The sequence below is a fragment of the Oncorhynchus tshawytscha genome, linkage group LG01, assembly GCF_018296145.1.
Source record: "Oncorhynchus tshawytscha isolate Ot180627B linkage group LG01, Otsh_v2.0, whole genome shotgun sequence".
Taxonomy (NCBI): domain Eukaryota; kingdom Metazoa; phylum Chordata; class Actinopteri; order Salmoniformes; family Salmonidae; genus Oncorhynchus; species Oncorhynchus tshawytscha.
Genome location: NC_056429.1, coordinates 90,345,946 through 90,367,818, shown reverse-complemented (window position 1 = coordinate 90,367,818; position 21,873 = coordinate 90,345,946). Strand labels below are relative to the sequence as shown.

Genomic DNA, 21,873 nt, shown 5'->3' with positions numbered 1-21,873 from the left:
ACACAGAGCATCATACTTTACCTGCATTGTATATAAAGACTGTTTCGGGGCTCCCCCTCTGGTGTAATGCAGTCTGATGAAGGCCATTTGCAGCCACTGTAGAGGAAGGAAGTCAGGAAAGAGCTGGTCCTCTACCAGATAGCAACTCCCTCTGTGCAGTGTAGAACATTGAGCTGACAAGGTAAACATCTGTTGTTCTGCCCCTGAACAAGGCAGTTAACCCACTGTTCCCTGGTAGGCTGTCATTGTGAAAAGGAATTTGTTCTTAACTGACTTGCCTAGTTAAATAAAGGGGGAAAAAAGCTTGAGTCATCATAGTCTAGCTAGCTGGTTCGTTGTCTTTAGATATCAAGCAGCAGTGCCATCTATTGGACAAAGCTGTACAAATAATTCGGAATAAAGCAACACAAGGGGGCAGACATGTTCCACGATGAGAATGTCACAGACCTAAAGGTGTCCTATCATCCAAAAAGCAGAAGCTCCATACTCTGAAAATACTCCATAAAAGTGCAAAACACAAATGGTGCCAACATACCTCACTCAAAACTAGTTCCCAACATCATCAACTAGAATTAGTTGTATAGGCATGTCTTAAATTCCAATGCTGATGGGTTCCCTCACTATCATGTGGTTGCCTTATTCCACATATAGCTGCTTAATAACTACAATCTTATTGTTAAGGTTGATTACTGCTGTGTTTTAATCCATGGTTTATTCACGCCAAGACAAAAAGAGGACATAATATGGATTAATACACAGTAAACAATGAGGGTTTGTTACATAGAATAAGTCAAGAATTCTAATTGTATGGTCTGGTCAATGGAACTTTAATGTGGAGATAGGGTGAACACGAAAAATATACAACTTTGTTCTTGCAAAGTGTTTCACATTTATTGTATTCAATATTTAGCCAGCCCTGACATTTTGGCTGTTGCCTTTCTTAAGGGATCCTGCTAATGGTCAATGGACTTTACCAATGAGAAATGTAACCACAGTCATACACAGCAAATGTTTGACTTTATTGGATCACCTGCTACAGTGAACAGGACCAAAGTAACACTCAGCTCTCTATCGTGCTAAATTTCTGAACTTCGTGAAACAAATCGAAAGTGCCTTTTGTCTACTGTAAGCACTGGGAAGAAAAAAGTGTTGTATCATAAACATAAACCCAATGGCCGGGTGTGCTCTTATGATCACATTGTTTGACATTTTGAGTTTTAAAGTGCAGTAAATGCATTTTGCCGACACAAATAACATAACCATAAAATTATATTTATGAACATCCTACAGCCTATTGTATTTTCTTGCCTGGCTCTTTATCATGTGGCGTAGCACCTGCTAAACTGACAGTTGTATTAGCATGATAAACCATGGAGGTTGTGTGATGTACTGATTGCCTGTTGAATCTCCACCTGAGGGTTTAGAACCTAACTGTCAAGCATGGAAATTACAGGGCAAATCATTGCCATACCATTGGCACCATTGCCATCTTGAGTCCGAAAGGAGGTGGGCAGATTGGTCCCTTACTTTTCACAAAAACGCAAAGGCGTGCTCTTTATGTAAGTAGGGGAAGTCTATAAAAATAAGCCTCTGCTCTCCTCACCGGCAGTTTACCACTAAAACGTTTTTATAATCAGCCTTTATTGTTCATTCCCTCCTTGTGGGAGATGTGCACATTTTCATTTTTTAAAAGGGCAAATCAAACATAAATCAGTTTATAAACTGCGGCGGCGGTTGAGAATGCCTGGATGAATATTCATTAGCCTCCCTCAAGCTGCCACACACTGTGATTCATTAGGCATATGTAAATATCATTCACTTTAATTGCCCCTAAACTGACTCAACATAATGTTGTCATTAGCAAATGATTACTTATTTGTGAAACTAATGGTACAGTATGGTGTGCATGCTAAAAAACCCATGTATATGATTACAATTTTAATCCACTTTTTTAGGGCAGTTTGCTGTCCCGTTGTCAGGGTGTTAAGGAGTCTGATGTATTATGGACAGAGTTGGAGTGATGGTAATGAGTGAGTTAGGGAGGAAGGTGGATGCTCTCGTCTGCACGGTTGATGTACCAACAATTAAACAAACTGGCACTTTGATAGGTTTAGGACACCGTTGATCTTCCTCTCCCTCCCTGCCCTCCCATCACACACATGGCAGCAGCGATCCTTCACCATCCCATCTATCCCTCTCATCTGCAGTGATTACCAGGATTAGTATTTCTGACTGGGAGCATTAGCAGAGACATGCTGTGAGGTGAGGCAGGGGCTGTACACTGTAGTGTGTGACTGTAGCAACCTATAGGAAAAACACAACATTTTCATATTTTTACATTTCTTTGACAAGTCTGGAAATGTTGCAAACCATCTTTGTCATAAAAAATGATCAAATTGTTTGTTCTCTTTAAAAGTGTAATTTATAGAAAATTATAAATACAAATGTTCACTGATAATAGATTCTGTGCTCTTTCTTTTCTTAATTCCCCCTATTAGAATAACATATACATTTTTATTTCAGGTGTTGATAAATGCTTCTAATGTTTTCAAAACATTAGTGTTTGATATGTTGCTTAAAAATATAAACAGTACCTCTATAAAGTGCCACATTAACTACATAAAAAAAATGATTACATATTTTTTTTATAAATGTGGCTTTTTCAGCTTTGTTAGTTATTGCTAATGAGATCAGAATTCTTTAATTCAGTTAATTGATTTACTCAAATTAACAACTTTAACTTCAATTTCAGTCTTTCTTCTGCAGATTATGTAGATTATGCTCCAATTCAACATTCTCAAAATGCTATCTGAACAGAGAAAACCATTTCCTTCAAATACATTTTGAACCAATAGGAGTTTCCTTTGTCAATATACTTACTGTTATAGACAAATGATCCTCAGCTATTTATGTGGTCAGTCCTCAACACAGAAATTCAGTTTTTTTCAGCTAGGGATTTCATCATAATGACAGTATTCATGATTAGTGTTTGTTGTTTTCTGTTGTTGTTATGAAGACTGGTCTGAAAATGAGACTGTTCAGTAGTCCAGGCACGTATCACAAGGTGACAAAGCCATGTTCGACCTTAACAGATCCTTAACCTGAAACAGGTCCAGGTTCTTGTTATTCAGTTATATTCAAGGGGAAATAGTGTAAATGTGCTTGATGCCACATTAGAACACTAATCCCAAACTCTTGGCTGTCACAAACATGCACATTTTTTACAGCCCAGCAATTAAGCTGTTTGTAGTTTTTAAGGGGCCAGTAACGATTGGCACAATGACCATGATAAAACAGGCAAACAAACAAAAAAGAACAGGGAGAGAGAGGGAGGAGAGGGGGAGGGAGAAGGAGAGAGAGGAATGGAGAGGGAGAAGGGGGAGAGAGAGAGAGAGGGAGAGGGAAAAGGAAAGGGAGAAGAAAGGGAAAAAGAGAAGGAGTGGAGGGAGGGAGAGGGAGGGAGGGAGGGAGGGAGGGAGGGAGGGAGGGAGGGAGGGAGGGAGGGAAGGGAGGGAGGGAGGGAGGGAGGGAGGGAGGGAGGGAAGGGAGGGAGGGAGGGAGGGAGGGAGAAGGAGGAGAGGGAATGGGAGGAGAGAGGGGAGGGAATGGGAGGAGAGAGAGAGGGGGAGAGGGAAAAGGAAAGGGAGAAGAAAGGGAAAAAGGGAGGGAGGGAGGGAGGGAGGGAGGGGGAGGGAGGGAGGGAGGGAGGGAGGGAGGGAGGGAGGGAGGGAGGGAGGGAGGGAGGGAGGGAGGGAGGGAGGGAGGGAGGGAGGGAGGGAGGGAGAAGGAGGAGAGGGAATGGGAGGAGAGAGAGAAGGAGAGGGAAAGGGAGGAAAGGGAGAAGGATTGGGAGAAGGAGAGGGAGAGGGAGAAAAGCTAATAAAGTAATATGATGGATTATCTTCTCTTCACAAATGGTCCAACACCATGTAACACCTTGTAACACCAGGTAACATACCATATAACACCATGTAACACCTTGTAACACCAGGTAACATACCATATAACACCATGTAAATTGGCCCAGACAATGCATTATGGATAAGGCAGTTGAGATTACAGCTTGTTAAATGTGTCCCACCCTCCCAACCCACACACAGCATCCTTCCATCCTCATCAGCCCCTCTGCTTCTGTTCTGGCGGTGACTCAGTCACCTCATTGTCGGGGCATGCATGTCTTTAGGTGCAGATGGAGAGGGATGTCTCTGCTGCAATCTTCCAGGTGTTGTCGCGGTCCGGTAGTGAGTGTGTCTGGGAGAGGGACGGGCTAAGGCAGAGCGGAGGCTTACCCAGAGACAAGCAGTCAGTAGGGGACAGGGTTGTGGCCATATGCCTCTGCTCAACCACTACCCCCTCCTTCCTCTGGCAACCCAGTGTGGTCCACACAGCTAGGTGCCCTGTCCAGAGAGACGTACGTCAGGCCATCTGTTAAAGGAATTTGGGGAGTGAGGTGCTTCATTGGTTAGCCTAATACTGAGATTAGACTGAGGATGATTAGGCTAACTAGGGTTTCCATGACCACGAGTGGTGCCCTGATCCCTTATACAGGGTCATCCCCATCATTTGGTAATTCATGGTTATGGTGAGGATTTGGGTAAGAATAGATGTCCCTGGATCAGTGCATCCATACTCTCTCAACAGGTCAAAATCTAAACTTTTACTGTACATGTAGTATGTGCAGGGATGATATTCTGCATGCAGTCAATGGTGTAACAAAAAGGGAAACATATCTAACAAAATCTCATTGTTTGAGTCAATCATGGTAAAAAAAATATATTTAACTGTTATTTTATGAGGGGGAAACAACAATAGACCCTGGTCTATTTTACAAATGTGCCCTGTATATACAATACAAATATACACAATTATACCTAAACATATACACGTAAAAATACAGAAATGCAGGCATGGGAAGCACAAATAAAACATCACAAATCACCCAGAAAACAGCTACATTCCTACACAAATAAGTCCCCAAACAATACTTTATTTAAGGATCGGACTATTTTTTTCAAATTTTCAACCAAAAAGAAATACCAAAATCTAACGCCTGTAGCTCAGGACATATTCTTGATAGCACTTGAAAGGAAACACTTTGAAGTTTGTGGAAATGTGAAATTTATGTAGGAGAATATAACACATTAGCATATATCCCACATAAACCTAATTGGTTTATTCATACATTTTCAAGTTCAGAATTGTACACTCTCCTCAAACAATAGCATGGTACTCTTTCACTGTAATGGCTACTGTAAATTGGACAGTGCCGTTAGACAAGAATTTAAGATTTCTGCCCATATCAGAAACAGCTGAAGTCGGAAGTTTTACATACACTTAGGTTGGAGTCATTAAAACGAGTTTTTCAACCATTCCACAAATTTCTTGTTATCAAACTATAGTTTTGGGAAGTCGGTTAGGACATCAACTTTGTGTGTGACACACGTCATTTTTCCAACAATTGTTTACAGACAGATTATTTCACCTATAATTCACTGTATCACAATTCCAGTGGGTCAGACGTTTACATACACTAAGCTGAATGTGCCTTTGAACAGCTTGGAAAATTCCAGAATATTATGTCATGGCTTTAGAAGCTTCTGATAGGCTAATTGACATCATTTGAGTCAATTGGAGGTATACCTGTGGATGTATTTCAAGGCCTACCTTCAAACCCAGTGCCTCTTTGCTTGACCTCATGGGAAAATCAAAATAAATCAGCCAAGACCTCAGAAAACAAATTGTAGACCTCCACAAGTCTGGTTCATCCTTGAGAGGAATTTCCAAATGCCTGAAGGTACCACGTTCATTTGTACAAACAATAATATGCAAGTATAAACACCATGGGACCACCCACGAGTCATACTGCTCAGGAAGGAGACGCATTCTGTCTCCTAGAGATGAATGTACTTTAGTGCGAAAAGTGAAAATCAATCCCAGAACAATGGCAAAGGACCTTGTGAAGATGCTGGAGGAAACAGGTACAAAAGTATCTATATCCACAGTAAAACGAGTCCTATATCGACATAACCTGAAAGGCCGCTCAGCAAGGAAGAAGCCACTGCTCCAAAACCGCCATAAAAAGACAGACTACGGTTTGGAACTGCACATGGGGACAAAGATCATGCTTTTTGAGAAATGTCCTCTGGTCTGATGAAACGGAAATAGAACTGTTTGGCTATAATGACCATCGTTATGTTGAGAGGAAAAAGTGGGAGGCTTGCAAGCCGAAGAACACCATCCAAACTGTGAAGCACAGGGGTGGCAGCATCATGTTGTGGGGGTGCTTTGCTGCAGGAGGGATTGGTGCGCTTCACAGAATAGATGGCATCATGAGGCAGGAACATGATGTGGATATATTGAAGCAACATCTCAAGACATCAGTCAGAAAGTTGAAGCTTGGTTGCAAATGGGGCTTCCAAATGGACAATGACTCCAAGCATACTTTCAAAGTTGTGACAAAATGGCTTAAGGACAACAATGTCAAGGTATTGGAGTGCCATCACAAAGCCCTGACCTCAATCCTATAGAGAATTTGTGGGCAGAACTGAAAATGCGTGTGCGAGCAAGGAGGCCTACAAACCTGACTCAGTTACACCAGCTGTCAGGAGGAATGGGCCAAAATTCACCCAGCATTTAAAGGCAATGCTACCAAATACTAATTGAGTGTATGTAAACTTCTGACCCACTGGGAATGTGATGAAAGAAATAAAAGCTGAAATAAATCATTCTCTCGACTATTATTCTGACATTTCACATTCTTAAAATAAAGTGGTGATCCTAACTGACCTAAGACAGGGTATTTTTACTAGGGTTAAATGTGAGGAATTGAGAAAAACGTAATTTAAATGTATTTGGCTCAGGGATATGTAAACTTCCACCTTCAACTGTAGCCCTTTTGTTACACCCCCCACACATGCGGTGTCCTCACCTGGCTGAACTGGTGCCTCCAGAGACGAAACCTCTCTCATCATCACTCTATGCCTAGGTTTACCTCCACTGTACTCACATCCTACCTTACCTTTGTCTGTACATTATGCCTTGAATCTATTCTTCTGCGCCCAGAAATCTGCTCCTTTGTTCGAAACGCACTAGATGACCAGTTCTTATAGCCTTTAGCCGCATCCTTATTCTACTCCTCCTCTGGTGATGTAGAGGTTAACCCAGGCCCTGCTGCAACTTGCCCAAACCCCCCCCGCTTCTCCTTCACCCAAATCCAGACAGCTGATGTTCTGAAAGTGCTGCAAAATAGCTGGGCTAGACAATCTGGCCCCTCTCTTTCTAGAATTATCCGTCAAAATTGTTGTAACCCCTATTACTAGCCTGTTTAACCTCTGTTTCGTATTGTCTGAGATCCCCAAAGATTGGACAGCTGCCACGGTCATCCCCCTCTTCAAAGGGGGAGATACTCTATGCCCAAACTGTTACAGACCTATATCCATCCTGCCCTGCCTTTCTAAAATCATCGAAAGCCAAGTTAACAAACAGGTAACCGACCATTTTGAATACCACCGTACCTTTTCCACTATGCAATCTGGTTTCTGAGCTGGTCACAGGTGCACCTCAGCCATGCTCAAGGTCCTAAATGATATCATAACCGGCATCGATAATAGACAATACTGTGCAGCCGTCTTCATTGACCAGGCCAAGGCTTTCGACTCTGTCAATCACCGCATTCTTTGAGTCAATAGCCTTGGTTTCTCAAATGGCTGCCACGCCTGGTTCACCAACTACTTCTCAGAGGGTGTTCAGTGTGTCAAATCGGAGGGCCTGTTGTCCAGACCTCTGTCAGTCTCTATGGGGGTGCCACAGGGCTCAATTCTCAGGCTGACCCTTTTCTCTGTATATATCAATGATGTCGCTCTTGCAGCTGGTGATTCTCTGATCCACCTCTAGGCAGACGACACCATTCTGTATACATCTGGCCCTTCTTTGGACACTGTGTTAACAAACCTCCAAACAAGCAAGTAGGCTGATAGTAGACCTACTGTTGAAATAGATAAATGAGGCTGTCAACTGAGTCAGAAAAAAACATTTTCTTCAGATTTTCACTCTCAAAGTAACACTTTTTTAATAGAAAAGTAACAAAAAAAGGATGTTCTAAGTCCACAATAATACTTAAAGCACATTAGGGGACCACTTTTGAAGTCTGGGAAAAATATAAGAAACATACATTTTTGAGTGTAGTTACCTTATAATTGAACTGGCAGCACTGTTGTTTGATTAGCTGTGTTTCTGTAGCAAATATGAGATGGAGTTTGCAAAACAAATGGCTACTGGATTAAGGCATTTCGAGTTTTGATGAAAACATGTCACAGTGTTTAGACTGTAAACACCAGCGCATGTTTATTTGTTGCAACACTTTTTAAACACATGAACACGTTTATTCAGCACAAAGTGTTTAAGTTTTAAACACTAAACACTGGAGATGTTGTTTTTAACACTGTAGGGTGTAAAGTCGTATTTGGCAATTTCCCATCATGCCTTTCGAGTGAATGTGAGAGATCAAATCAAATCTCAAATCAAATGTTATTGGTCACATACACGTGTTTAGCAGATGTTATTGTGGGCGTAGCGAAATGCTTGTGTTTCTAGCTCCAACAGTGCAGTAATATCTAACAAGTAATATCTAACAATTCCACAACATATACCCAATACACACAAATCTAAGTAAAGGAATGCAATCAAGAATATATAAAAATATGGACGAGTAATGTCGACCCACAGCTGTAATCGCTGCCAAAGGTGCTTCTACAAAGTATTGACTCAGGGGTGTGAATACTTATATAAATTAGATATTTATTTAATTTTCAATAAATTTGCCAAAGTTTTGACAAATATTTTCACTTATGGGGTATTGTGTGTAGATGGGTCAGAGTAAAAATAAAATTGAATTCAGGCTTTAACACAACAAATTGTGGAATAAGTCAAGGGGTATGTACTGTATACTATCTGTAAGCACTGTAGGTGTTCTCCTGGTTGGAAACTGACTGGAAAAAGCTGACTATCATGTTTAATCTTGCATTTTAAATGCCTGTGTTTAAGATGAGAACACTTGGCAAATCAAAATGCCTAATGTTTAAGTTTTAAACACTGATGTTAAGGTTATAAATGTGTTACATGTTTCATAGTTTTACAGGGGAGAGTAGCCTAATGGACTCAACTTTACTAAGGCTCTAGTCTAGAGAAAAGAGCAGTAACTCCTTGAAGTATAATATCTAAATGGTAACTTTTTTATTAACAGATGAAAACTGAAATGTATGGTGATTAAATTCCATTTGTCTTGTGCAACAACATTATCAAACCAACTCCTTCAACATTCAGCACAACATCGACGGCCTCCAAGACGACCTCTGACCTTGATTCCTCTCTCAGACTTATAGTGGCACGTTGTTTCTCAGCAAACCTGGGAACTCATTCAATTGTGTGCCGCCCTATGAGACTCCCAATCACGGCCGGATGTGATACAGCCTTGATTCAAACCAGGGACTGTGGTGTCGCCTCTCGCACTGAGATGCAGTGCCTTAGAACGCTGCACCACTCGGGAGCCCTACATGCTGACTATTGCTAATTCATTCACACTTTACTACTGTTGGGCCCTGGTGGGTTATTAGGCCATTACTGGGCTGTGCTGGCCACCCTGGAGCGGCTGAAAGCTGTGGTTTGTTGTGCTGCTAATTGCACTCAACAAAAATATAAACGCAACATGCAACAATTTCAAAGATTTTACTGAGTTACAGTTCATATAAGGAAATCAGTCAATACAAATAAATAAATTAAGACTTAATCTATGGATTTCACATGAATGGGAATTCAGATATGCATCTGTTGGTCACAGATACCTTTCAAAAAAAGTAGGAGCATGGATCAGAAAACCAGTCCATATCTGGTGTGACCACCTGTCACACCCTGACCATAGTTTGCTTTGTATGTTTCTATGTTTTGTTTGGTCAGGGTGTGATCTGAGTGGGCATTCTATGTTACATGTCTAGTTTGTCTATTTCTATGTTTGGCCTAATATGGTTCTCAATCAGAGGCAGGTGTTAGTCATTGTCTCTGATTGGGAACCATATTTAGGTAGCCTGTTTGGTGTTGGGTTTTGTGGGTGATTGTTCCTGTCTCTGTGTTTGCACCAGATAGGGCTGGTTTGGTTTTTCACATTTCTTGTTTTGTTAGTCTATTCATGTATAGTCTCGTTATTAAAGAACCACGCACGTTTTGGTTCGCCTCTCCTTCGACTCAAGAAAACCCTTACACCACCATTTGCCTCATGCAGCACAACACATCTCATTCACATAGAGTTGATCAGGCTGTTGATTGTGGAATGTTGTCCCATGCCTCTTCAATGGCTGTGCGAAGTTCTGGATATTTGTGGGAACTGGAACATGCTATCGTAAAAATCGATCCAGAGCATTCCAAAGTATATCTGTGCATTCAAATTGCCATTGATAAAATGCAATTGTGTTCATTGTCCGTAGTATATGCCTGCCCATACCATAACCCCACCACCACCATGGGGCACTCTGTTCACAACGTTGACATAAGCAAACCGCTCGCCCCCACAACTCCATACATGCTGTCTACCATCTGCCCGGTACAGTTGAAACATGGATTAATCCGTGAAGAGCACACCTCTCCAGTGTGCTAGTGGTCATCGAAGGTGAGCATTTTCCCACTGAAGTCAGTTACGAAGTCGAACTGCAGTCAGGTCAAGACCCTGTTGAGGACGAAGAGCACACAGATTATCTTCCCTGAGACGGTTTCTGCCAGTTTGTGCAGAAATTCTTTAGTTGTGCAAACCCACAATTTCATCATCTGTCAGGGTGGCTGGTGTCAGACGATCCCGCAGGTGAAGAAGCCGGATATGGAGGTTCGGGGCTGGCATGTACTGCCAAATTCTCTAAAACAACGTTGGAAGGTTGCTTATGGTAGAGAAATTAACATACAATTCTCTGGCAACAGCTCTGGTAGACATTCCTGCAGTCAGCATGTCAATTGCACGCTCCCTTAAAACTTGAGACATCTGTAGCATTGTTGTGGGACAAAACTGCACATTATAGAGTGGCCTTTTATTGTCCCCTGCATGCTGTTTAATCAGCTTCTTGATATGCCACACCTGTCAGGTGGATGGATTACCTTGGCAAAGGAGAAATGCTCACTAACAGAGATGTAAACTAATTTGTGCACAAAATTTGAGAGATATACACTTTTTGTGCATATGGAGCATTTCTGGCATCTTTTATTTCAGCTCAGAAAACATGGGACCAACACTTTACATGTTACGTTTATATTTTGGTTTAGTATATATTGTGTTTCTGCTGAAATAGTCCTCTTCAATTACTTATTTTGCATGTGCTGAGACCAGGGGACCAAGGGTCTGTTCAGGAATGTTACAAAGTTAGGCCGTTCAGACATACTATTCGTGGAATTTCTATCTGCAATGTTCGGTACGTTGCACACTCCTGAACGCAACCCAAATCCTGGCCATGTGTATATTATAAGTTCAGAATGCAGTTACTGTCTCGATCTGAATACACTCATATTCCAATGGCCGCAAAATGTATGCAAAAACTGTTTACAAAGACTTTCATAAAAAGCTGATGATCAGGTGGCTGTTCTGACTGATGAAACCTAATAGTAAAACTTAATGAACACAAGATAATTAAAGTCTTTTTTGGATGTACAACAACAACAACAACAAAAAACATATTTTTCTCTGTAACTCGCTGCACCATGGTGTCACTCGCTGCACCATTGTGTTACTGCACCATGATGTTACTCACTGCACCATGGTGTTACTCACTGCACCATAGTGTAACTCGCTACACCATGGTGGTCCTTGCTGCACCATGATGTTACTCCCTGCACCATGGTGTTACTCACTGCACCATGATGTTACTCACTGCAACATGGTGTCACTCGCTGTACCATTGTGTTACTGCACCATGATGTTACTCACTGCAACATGGTGTTACTCACTGCACTATGATGTTACTCACTGCACCATTGTGTTACTGCACCATGATGTTACTTAATGCACCATTGTGTTAGTGCACCATGATGTTACTCAATGCAACATGGTGTTACTGTACACATGATGTTACTCACTGCACCATTGTGTTACTGCACCATGATGTTACTTAATGCACCATTGTGTTGTGCACTATGATGTTACTCAATGCACCATTGTGTTACTTACTTGTGTTGCTGAACTATTGTGTTACTCACTGCACCATTGTGTTACTTACTGCACCATGATGTTACTCACTGCACCATTGTGTTACTCACAGCACCATGATGTTATTCGCTGCACCTTGGTGTCACTTGCTGCACCATTGTGTAACTGCACCATGATGTTACTCACTGCACCATGATGTTACTCACTGCACCATGATGTAAGTCACTGCACCATGATGTTACCCCCCGAACCATGATGTTACTCACTGCACCATGATGTTACTCACTGCACCAGGATGTTACTCGCTGCACCATTGTGTTACTGAACCATGATGTTACTTAATGCACCATTGTGTTACTTCCACCATGATGTTACTCACTGCACCATTGTGTTACTGCACCATGATGTTACTTAATGCACCATTGTGTTACTGCACCATGATGTTACTCGCTGCACCATTGTGTTACTGCACCATGATGTTACTTAATGCACCATTGTGTTAGTGCACCATGATGTTACTTAATGCACCATTGTGTTACTGTACCATGATGTTACTCGCTGCACCATTGTGTTACTGCACCATGATGTTACTTAATGCACCATTGTGTTACTGCACCATGATGTTACTTGTTAGCTGCACCATTGTGTTACTGCACCATGATGTTACAAGGAAGATTTCGTGGAATGCACCATTGTGTTAGTGCACCATGATGTTACTTAATGCACCATTGTGTTACTGTACCATGATGTTACTCGCTGCACCATTGTGTTACTGCACCATGATGTTACTTAATGCACCATTGTGTTACTGCACCATGATGTTACTCGCTGCACCATTGTGTTACTGCACCATGATGTTACTTAATGCACCATTGTGTTACTGCACCATGATGTTACTCACTGCACCATGGTGTTACTCACTGCACCATGATGTTACTCACTGCACCATGGTGTTACTCACTGCACCATGATGTTACTCACTGCAACATGGTGTTACTCACTGCAACATGGTGTTACTCACTGCACCATGATGTTACTCAATACACCATTGTGTTACTACGCCATGATGTTACTCACTGCACCATGATGTAACTCATTGCACCATGATGTTACTCGCCGAACCATGATGTTACTCACTGCACCATGATGTTACTCACTGCAGCAGGATGTTACTCGCTGCACCATTGTGTTACTTCCACCATGATGTTACTCACTGCAACATGGTGTTACTCGCTGCACCATGATGTTACTCACTGCACCATTGTGTTACTGCACCATGATGTTACTTAATGCACCATTGTGTTACTGCACCATGAGGAAACTTAATGCACCATTGTGTTAGTGCACCATGATGTTACTTAATGCACCATTGTGTTACTGTACCATGATGTTACTCGCTGCACCATTGTGTTACTGCACCATGATGTTACTTAATGTACCATTGTGTTAATGCACCATTGTGTTACTGCACCATGATGTTGCTTAATGCACCATTGTGTTACTGCACCATTATGTTACTCACTGCACCATTGTGTTACTGCACCATGATGCTACTCACTGCACCATGATGTTACTCGCTGCACCATTGTGTTACTGCACCATGATGTTACTCACTGCACCATGATGTTACTCACTGCACCAGGATGTTACTCACTGCACCAAGATGTTACTCACTGCACCATGGTGTCACTGGCTGCACCATTGTGTTACGGCACCATGATGTTACTCACTGTACCATGGTGTTACTCACTGCACCATGGTGTTACTCGCTGCACCATTTTGTTACTGCCCCATGATGTTACTTAATGCAAATTGTGTTACTGCACCATGATGTTACTCACTGCACCATGGTGTTACTCACTGCACCATGGTGTTACTCGCTGCACCATTGTGTTACTGCACCATGATGTTACTTAATGCAAATTGTGTTGCTGCACCATGATGTTACTCACTGCATCATTGTGTTACTGCACCAGGATGTTACTCACTGCACCATGGTGTTACTCACTGCACCATGGTGTTACTCACTGCAACATGGTGTTACTCGCTGCACCATGATGTTACTCGCTGCACCATTGTGTTACTGCACCATGATGTTACTCACTGCACCATGATGTTACCTGCTGCACCATTGTGTTACTGCACCATGATGTTACTCACTGCATCAGGATGTTACTCACTGCACCATGGTGTTACTCACTGCACCATAATGTTTACTCACTGCACCAGGATGTTACTCACTGCAACAGGATGTTACTTAATGCACATTGTGTTCCTGCTCCATGATGTTACTCACTGCACCATTGTGTTACTCACTGCACCATTGTGTTACTCACTGCACCATGATGGTACTCACTGCACCATTGTGTTACTCACTGCACCATGATGTTACTCACTGCACCATGATGTTACTCACTGCACCATGGTGTTACTCACTGCACCATTGTGTTACTCACTGCGCCATGATGTTACTCACTGCACCATGATGGTACTCACTGCACCATGATGGTACTCACTGCACCATTGTGTTACTCACTGCACCATTGTGTTACTCACTGCACCATGATGGTACTCACTGCACCATTGTGTTACTCACTACTGCACCATGATGTTACACCATTGTGTTACTCACTGCACCATTGTGTTACTCACTGCACCATTGTGTTACTCACTGCACCATTGTGTTACTCACTGCACCATTGTGTTACTCACTGCACCATTGTGTTACTCACTGCACCATTGTGTTACTCACTGCACCATGATGGTACTCACTGCACCATTGTGTTACTCACTGCACCATTGTGTTACTCACTGCACCATTGTGTTACTCACTACACCATTGTGTTACTCACTGCACCATGATGTTACTCACTGCACCATTGTGTTACTCACTGCACCATTGTGTTACTCACTACACCATGATGTTGCTCACTGCACAATTGTGTTACTGCACTATTGTGTTACTCGCTGCACCAAGGTGTTACTCACTGCACCATGATGTTACTCACTGCACCATTGTGTTACTCACTGCACCATTGTGTAACCAGTGAATCAGTTATTATAGAATATCACAAAGGTGTAATCCAGGGCTGTTCAGTGTTGGCCATTGTGCTGGAGGATTATGCTGGTCTTCAGACACCAACACCAGGGTAAGCCTACACGAAACACAGACTTTATTTTAAGTTTTTCTAAATCACCTATGGGAAAAATGAATGGTGGAAAAACGATTGAAACAATTTCCGTTTGACCGCTGTGGGACTACTATCACAGATTATTGTGAAATAGACACAAATTACTTGTTCTAAATTCGTGACATGCACACAAAAAATTCTACTTTTTCCTGTACAGTACATGATTTTGTATACAGTGCACTTCAATCCAACCCAGAGGTTTATGTACACACTAAAAACAAGTACAGTCAATCCCAATTCTGGTCATGATGACTTTGATGACACTGAGCATCTAAACTCCCTCAACACTGGAAATCAAATGTGGTGTATGTGTTGTACACCGAGTGTACAAAACATGAGGAACACCTTCTCTTTCCATGTCATAGACTGACCAGGTGAATCCAGGTGAAAGCTATGATCTCTTATTGATGTCACTTGTTAAATCCACTTCAATCAGTGTATATGAAGGGGCGGAGACAGGTTAAAGAAGGATTTTTAAGCCTTGACAATTGAGACATGGATTGTGTATGTGTGCCATTCAGAGGGTGAATGAGCATGACAAAAGATGTAAGTGCTTTTGAACGGGGTATGGTAGTAGGTGCCAGGCGCATTAGTTTGAATGTGTTAATTAAGAACTGCAATGCTGCTGGGTTTTTCACACTCAACAGTTTCCTGGATTGACTGTACTTGTTTAAGTGTGGACAGACATAAACCTCTTGATGGACCACATTGTCAGCCCTGCATGGTCAAGGAAGCTGAACTGCCCTGCAAGTCTGGGTGGATTGAAATGCACCGTATACAAAATGCACCGTATACAAAATCATGTACTGTACAGGAAAAAGTATACTTTTATGTGTGCCTGTCACGAATTTAGAACAAGTCATTTGTGTCAACATGAGCCAGCATTTATGTGGAAGGTATTCGAACACCTTGTAGAGTCCATGCCCTGATGAATTGAGTCTGTTCTGAGGACAAAGGGGGCGCAACTCAATATTAGGAAGGTGTTCCTAATGTTTGGTACATTGTATGTTGTTATGATATGAGGACACAATACAAGTATCTATTTATATTCACTATTGTTTTTTATCAGATTTACTTTCAAATAGCTCAACTACTTTTTCAACAACATTTAAGTATCTTGTGTGAACTGTATGAACAGGTTAAACATATGTCTACACACAATGGTGCTTTTTCAAACAGCCTTGTTATGTCCAAAAAACAGACTCACCATTCCAAGCTGACCAACAACATGGTATCAGGTCTGTTTTGGAAAGAACTGGCGAGGCTGCGGGGAAGAGAGAAAGTGTGGTACGGGGTGAATAATGAAAAAGAGGAGGGTCTTAAGAAATGAATTGAGGCACATTTTAGGTAACCTGCTGGGATTGTACCACTGAATAAGGGGGATTTTCTTTTCTAAATCCTCAATTACGGCAAATGTCCTGGCCCTTGGTGCAGGGTAAGTAGTGTGGGCCCTGTTCACTGGCGGAAGGGGCCTCACTCATTCTGCTGATTGGTGCTTCCCTCCCCTGGGGTAGTTGAGAGTAGGCAAGCCCCCCACCACCACCAAACCAAAACCACTCCACAGCCCCACAAACCACCATGACACCTTCCTTTCACCTCCCTGTGCCTCAGAGCAGTTCCCTCTTCCCCTGGCTCTCTCATTGAGACATTTCTCCACATTGCCTGGATTAGGAACACTTTCACTTAGATCTATCTGGTTGCCTGACAGACAGAGAAACACCTGGGGACAGGATTAGTGGGATTAAAAGGGATTCACATATGTCCAGTTCAAGCGATTGGTATTCAAAGCTTTCCATTTCAAATGGCACCAAGAGAGAGCTAAGAATTCCAGCGCTTTGCTTTGCATTGCAGCACCTTTATGTTGGTCGGTTTCTTTTCTATTCCAACAGAGACATGGTGAATACACATTTTCAAAATGTTTCTTTGAGGGGGGTTATTGCTGTGGAACACCAAGAAGAAAATGAGATTGAGTTGTTTTGTGCCTGTACCCCTCCAATTACTGTGCATTCAATTCCTCTCCTCCATGACACATGAGTATACCCCTTTGAAGGTAGGAATTAGTCTCAATGTTATCTTAAACTCAATAATATGATTCTCAGTGTTGTCTTGGGATACTTCATCACAGAGTTGGTTTAAATGATATTGAAATGAAGAGTTACTTCTGGACTTCAGTCATCTCTCTGATGATTGTATACAGTTCATGTATGGGTTGACCTCCAATGTAATGTGGCTGAAATGATTAACTAAGTGATCATGGCTGGTTTCTACATACAATGTTGTCATTATTCTAGACACTAGCCTTTTCTTGGCAAAGCTTTTCCAACCAAGTTTGCATCAACAAGTTCTATAGTTCTATGTCAACATTTCTATAAGATACGATTCACTGATGTGTAAGCACTGGACAACAACGATTGCATTATTCATGACTAGAGGATCTGTGTTATCATTATTATTATTATTATTAACAGTTTACATCTACTTTTTAATTATATTATTCAGTTAATGTTTTCTGTTTTATGAATTGATCGATGTCCAGCACAATATTGCTGATACTCTTCACAAATGAAACATTATTATGAGGAGACATTATATTCCCAGAAAGTTATCTGATAAAAGGACTGAGATTCCTTTGTAGACTAATTTAAATGACGTACTTGCAGCAACTAAACAAGCAGCCAAATGAAATGGCCTATAGCTAGCCCAATACAACTTTTAGAAAAAAATAGAAAATGTTCTGTATGAATTGAACAGATATTTAATTTAAACTATACACATTTCAAAGTTCGGAATGGTTGCAAAATATGCTATAAAGGCCTACCACATGTTCACATGAGCAATATATCAGTCCCCGCCCGCGCATGAGGCCTTTGCCTTTTGGCAGGCCGTCATTGTTAATAAGAATTTGTTCTTAAACTGATTTTCCTACTTAAATAAAGGTTAAGTAAAAATAAAATAAATAAAATAATACATATTTAGGCCTAATGTAATATCAGTAGGCTATGCACACGTAGAGTACAGGCCTACTAAAACCAACCACCTGAGGAAAACCGGGTTGCGATGCTATATTTGGACAATTCATCTTCAAGTCAGTTTGGTTTCTATTCTGGGGATAGTCTCATTTAACCTCCAAATGTAGTAAGCCCCGTAATGAGAAATTTAGGGGTTAAAAGGGTAGGCCTACGTCTATATTTGCAGCAACAAGAATGAAAGCAGTAACTACAGGCTAATGATATAACATTGCTAATAATAAGAATAATAATAGTTGTGGTTGTCATAATCAATTCAAACATATTTTCAACATAAAAGAAAATCCTCTATTTAATAAAAAATTTCACTTCGTCTATTTGTGTGAAAAATGTGTATAACTAAATGGAAACCACATGTAGTTTTTGATTGGAGTTGAATAGCCTATTCTGTTGCAGTGGTGCATCATGCCTCCCGGCCCATTCCAGTTCCAGCTTGGCCTCTGATCCGGATAACGATTTTTGGGCTGTCATACGTGGCCTATAATTGTGATGGTAAAATAAATTCCTATCCAATCTGAATGTCATGTTATGGCAGGTGTGTACTTAAGGTGGAAGGACATTGAATAACACTACAATCAGCAGAGAACATGTTATGTGGATTCCTGCATGGCTGAGAATAGTGAGAGACGCCAAACTTGTCATTATAGCACGTTATAGTGACAGCATCTTATATATTATTTTATCTAATTGATGTAAAAAATAGTGTGAGAGGCTACCTTATTTTGCTTTTATCAAATTCAAAATCAATTATATTTTCACGAAGTTCAGGTTAATTGCTGATTAAGCTGAAACGCCATGAGGCTGAGTAGACTTTGAATCGATTTTCTTATTAGTTAGCTAAATAAAGGTTAAATAAATAATTACAAAAAATACATATATTCTTATTACTCTATTAATATGGTATTATGGAATTTATAATATTCTGCTGCTCGTGCACAAAGATCACGCTGGTTGCGCGTCCCTCATTGATGGTCTACCCTAAACGGCAGCTAAAACTCATCAATGTTATTCCCCCTCTCGACAGCACGACAAAGTTAAATTGTGGATGGTCTGCAAATTAACATTTTCTAGCGAAGCAGATAATATTGTAGCCGATCCCATACACGCAATCACTAAAACACGATGCATGACTAGGTTACACCGCTTTAAGTTTTCCAAAATTTGAGTGATAAACAGTTTTAATAAAAGCCTTACAGAAATACATTACAAAGTGAAGCTGATGAAACAATAATTTCAGACTAACCCGTTATTATTTCTAGAAAGCAGCAGAGTGTTTTCAAATTGTCTTGGTTTCAGATGATCCATCCAGGATGGAAGTGTTCCCCCCGCGGTGGCATTAGAATGAATAGGAATAGATGTCCCTTTGGTCAATGGGACAGTCAAAGCACACCACCCTGTATAATGGGGACGTCATCCTAACAAGACCATTATTATCAATAGGAGGGTTCCTTTTGTTCCCCTTCTCAACCGCACTATAAATACTCGGAGCAGTCTTTTACCCCATCACAGAGCAAGAAGAGGTGCACTCGCGGGATACGATTACGCGCAGTTATCCGGCCAACAAGCCCAGTGCGTCCATTCATGCCCTCATAGACCTCCACCCCAAAAAGAGGACCAAACTCAAACGACAGAAGCAGGTGATCGAGTGTGATTTAAAAACAGAGGCAGAGACAGAGGGAAGCAGCGACCTCCTACCCAAACCGAGCTAATAAAATGCATTCTGACTCCAGCTCGAGCAGATCTTCCTCACCAGACATGGATGGAATGTATCTCCGAGACCACCTCAATTCAGTGTCCTCGGCGCAGAACGAACTCCTCCAGAAGATGACGAGCGAGCATCTTTCCAGGCACGGGGAAAATACGTCATCTGGCGGGAGCAAGTACAAAATCAAGAAGCAGGTGACCGAGCAAGAGATTCAGCATCTGAGGCTGAAAATCAACGGGCGGGAGCGCAAGAGGATGCACGACTTGAACCTGGCGATGGACGGCCTCCGGGAAGTTATGCCTTACGCACACGGTCCGTCTGTGAGAAAGCTGTCGAAGATTGCCACTCTCCTGCTTGCCAGAAACTACATCCTGATGCTCAACAGCTCCATGGACGAGATGAAAAGGCTGGTTGGAGAAATCTACGGCGGACATCATTCTGCGTTCCACTGCGGGACAGTGAGCGGGCACTCTGGCAACCCGGCGCATCAGGTGCATCCGCTGCTCGGGAGCGCGCTGTCCTCGTCCACATCCTCTACCCTCACCACCACCTTACCTGGACTTACCTCCATCCGAGCGCCTCACTCCTTAATGAAGAGTGCCCCTGCACACCCTCTTCAGCTCGGCAGCGGCTTCCAACACTGGGCAGGTTTACCATGCCCGTGCCCCATATGCCAAGTACCTCCACCCCCTCATATTCCTATCAGTTCAGCGGGACTGACGAGACTTGCAAGCGGAAACAAGGATGTGATGAAGTAATTCGGGACATCCGATTCAGAATGGTGACAAGATGTACAGTACAGTAAATGATGAATTGGACATGAAGAATTGACCTCCATGCATGCATTGTATGTACGTTTATTTGTTTTGCGTATGAGAACCGTTAATTATTCCTCCTTGTAACAAAGACCTTGTGAAAATACTTTTTTCACGGTAAAAATGTAGCTGTTTATTTGGTGTCACCAGAGATGCATTCACGCTATGTAAATATGTTTCTTACAAGACGCTCTGTGAAAAAACCTAAAGCATTAAGCTGGAGATGTCTGAATGTGACCTCATGTTTGGAGAGCATTAAGCTGGAGTTGTCTGAATGTGACCTCATGTTTGGAGAGCATTAAGCTGGAGATGTCTGAATGTGATCTCCTGTTTGGAGAGCATTAAGCTGGAGATGTCTGAATGTGACCTCATGTTTGGAGAGCATTAAGCTCTTTTGTAACATTATTCCTTGTAACAAGGATGGTGAAATCGCATTCTACAGTGTATGAAAATTGTATGATTTATATATTAAGTTCGGAAAGGTTGAAATAATATGGCTCTTGATGACTCCATAGAATTCTGAAAATACTTTTAGTTTTGCGGTGGCGTTATTGTCCATAGGTTGAACTTCTTTAGCATGGCTGCATGATTGTTTTGCTGGAAAGAATGTTTTATGTCCGGAGACCCCGCGTCTTTATTTTTGTATTGATGACTAATGAAATATTTATTATTACCCAGTGTTCCTGGATGAAATGTCAATAAAACGGATATGATGAACCATGTATGCTGCATTGCCTGTCCATACCATGTCAGGATGTATATAACATAGCCTCAATTAAGGACATTTATTCCTGTCGATTATTTGTTCATAGATTTAAAATCTAAATATACGTCTGGCTATTTATTCATAGATTTAAAGCCAAATTTAAATGTTTGTTGCTTATTTATTCATATATTTAAAGCCATGTCTAAATATACGTTTGGTTATTTATTCATATATTTAAAGCAATGTCTACATATA

The 21,873-nt window shown here is 41.6% G+C and overlaps 1 protein-coding gene across 1 annotated transcript; it reads left to right on the top strand.

The window, feature by feature from the left end:
* Positions 1-20,105: 20,105 nt before the first annotated feature.
* On the top strand, positions 20,106-20,855 carry LOC112234573 (oligodendrocyte transcription factor 3-like). Its single transcript, XM_024402749.1, has one exon. The coding sequence runs from the start codon at positions 20,106-20,108 to the stop codon at positions 20,853-20,855; it is 750 nt and encodes a 249-aa protein (XP_024258517.1).
* The last annotated feature ends 1,018 nt before the right edge of the window (positions 20,856-21,873 follow it).

What these genes read in the sequence shown, in the direction of transcription:
- LOC112234573 (XM_024402749.1), top strand. Translation starts at nt 20,106, where the DNA reads ATGCATTCTGACTCCAGCTCGAGCAGATCTTCCTCACCAGACATGGAT.